This window comes from Antrostomus carolinensis, unplaced genomic scaffold, assembly GCF_000700745.2.
Source record: "Antrostomus carolinensis isolate BGI_N321 unplaced genomic scaffold, ASM70074v2 scaffold37850, whole genome shotgun sequence".
NCBI classification, from domain to species: domain Eukaryota; kingdom Metazoa; phylum Chordata; class Aves; order Caprimulgiformes; family Caprimulgidae; genus Antrostomus; species Antrostomus carolinensis.
This window is the reverse complement of record NW_010291258.1, coordinates 726-2,312: the sequence shown is the minus strand read 5'-3', so window position 1 is coordinate 2,312 and position 1,587 is coordinate 726. Positions and strand designations below refer to the sequence as shown.

The 1,587-nt window shown below is 57.7% G+C and overlaps 1 protein-coding gene across 1 annotated transcript in view; it reads right to left on the bottom strand.

Annotated features, from left to right (window-relative positions):
- TMEM200B (transmembrane protein 200B) overlaps nucleotides 1-389 on the bottom strand; it is a gene marked incomplete at its 3' end in the record, with an annotated part of 752 nt that extends 363 nt beyond the window's left edge. The window contains 2 exon segments of the mRNA XM_010175831.1: nucleotides 2-314; nucleotides 316-389. Coding sequence (XP_010174133.1) covers nucleotides 2-314; nucleotides 316-389 — 387 coding nt within the window.
- Between the last annotated feature and the right edge of the window lie 1,198 nt (nucleotides 390-1,587).

Sequence of the window (1,587 nt, the reverse complement as noted above, 5' to 3'; positions counted from 1 at the left end):
CGCAGATGAAGATGAAGAGCCCGATGCCCATGATGACAGGGCCGATCAGCTTGAGCTTCTCACTGTGGGGCACATGGCGCCCGGCAGCCACCTCCCTCCTCATGTCCCCCGTGATGCTGGTGTTCCCTGCACCGACTCCGGTGCCCCCAGGTCCCCGGTGAGGCCAGTAGCCCACCACAGCAATGGTCATGCCCACCAGGACCACCGTGATGCCCACCACCACGAAGGCTCCCGATGGCGAGCGCATGCGGAGCTGCCCTTTCACCTGGACCTCAGTCGGTGACTTGTGCCTCCGCTGGCGTCTTTTTGGCGGGGGGCACCAGTGACTTGGTCCCCCCCACCTCCAGCTCCCTCATGGGTCCGTTGGTTTCAGTGGTCTCGGCCGTCATCATCTCCAGCTCAGCCGCTCCTCCTGCGGGGTGGGGAGGAGAAAAAGGGGAAGAAGAAGCATCACTTGATGGATCTTGGGAGTCTGTGTGCCCGGGATGATGGGAACATGGGGATGCCAAGACCAGGGAGGGGCAGAGGGACACTGGGAGCACGGGGTTACTGGGAACATGGGGATGCCAAGACCAGGGCGGGCAGAGGGACACTGGGAGCATGGGGATACTGGGAACATGGGGATGCCAGGCAGATGGGGGACATGTGGACACTGGGAGCATGGGGATACTGGGAACATGGGGATGCCAGGCAGATGGGGGACATGGGGACAGTGGGAGCATGGGGATGCTGGGAACATGGGGGACATGGAGCCCACACCAGGGACCAGAGATTTGCTCTCCTCCCTCTCCCACCTATTTCCATCTAATTATTTCTCTCTCCCCACTAGGTCAGCAGTGGAAGGGTTAAGGGGCTCCCTCTGACCGTGCTGCCGAAGCCTCCAACTCAGACCCCCAAACCCCCTGAGCTGGGCAGGGCAGTGAGGACAGCCAGGACCCGGCACAGAGACAGTGCTGGCATTGGGGGGACCAAAATGACCTGTCCTGGGTCACCGACTCCTGTGATACCTGCAAAATGGTGACACCTGCAAAACGGTGGCACCAGCCAGCTCAGCTCGACAGCAGCGAGGGACGCTGACATTTATTTGCCAGCTGGGGAAACTGAGGTACGACTGCATGTGAAAACCCAAACCAAAGGTCTGACAACCCCACAAGCGATGCAGCTCCCTGGTTTGCTCCACTCACTATCCAAACACCACCTAAAAACCTCAACCCATCGTCTTCAAGCTGCTCACTGGACCCACCAACCCAGCACCCACACAGGATTTTAGCTGAAAAAGGCATTTTTCCCTGATTTGCTGTTGATCCTCTCAGGGCATCGCGGGGTCCTGCCCCACACCCAGATAAAGCTACACATCCAGGGTGCTGCAAAGTGCACAGTATTCCATTTTCTCCAGTACCTTGTTTCTTAGATGAGCAAGAAGATGTTGAAGTTGCTGCCAAAAGCAGTTGGTGACCAGTCTGACAGGGCAGCAGCAGCTGGGCTGGCACCAGTGTGCCCAGGATAAGTGGTGCCCCACGATACAGAGAAGCTAAAACACACTCTGACCACATCCCAGACCCAAAAACATCTTTAAAAATAAAAATA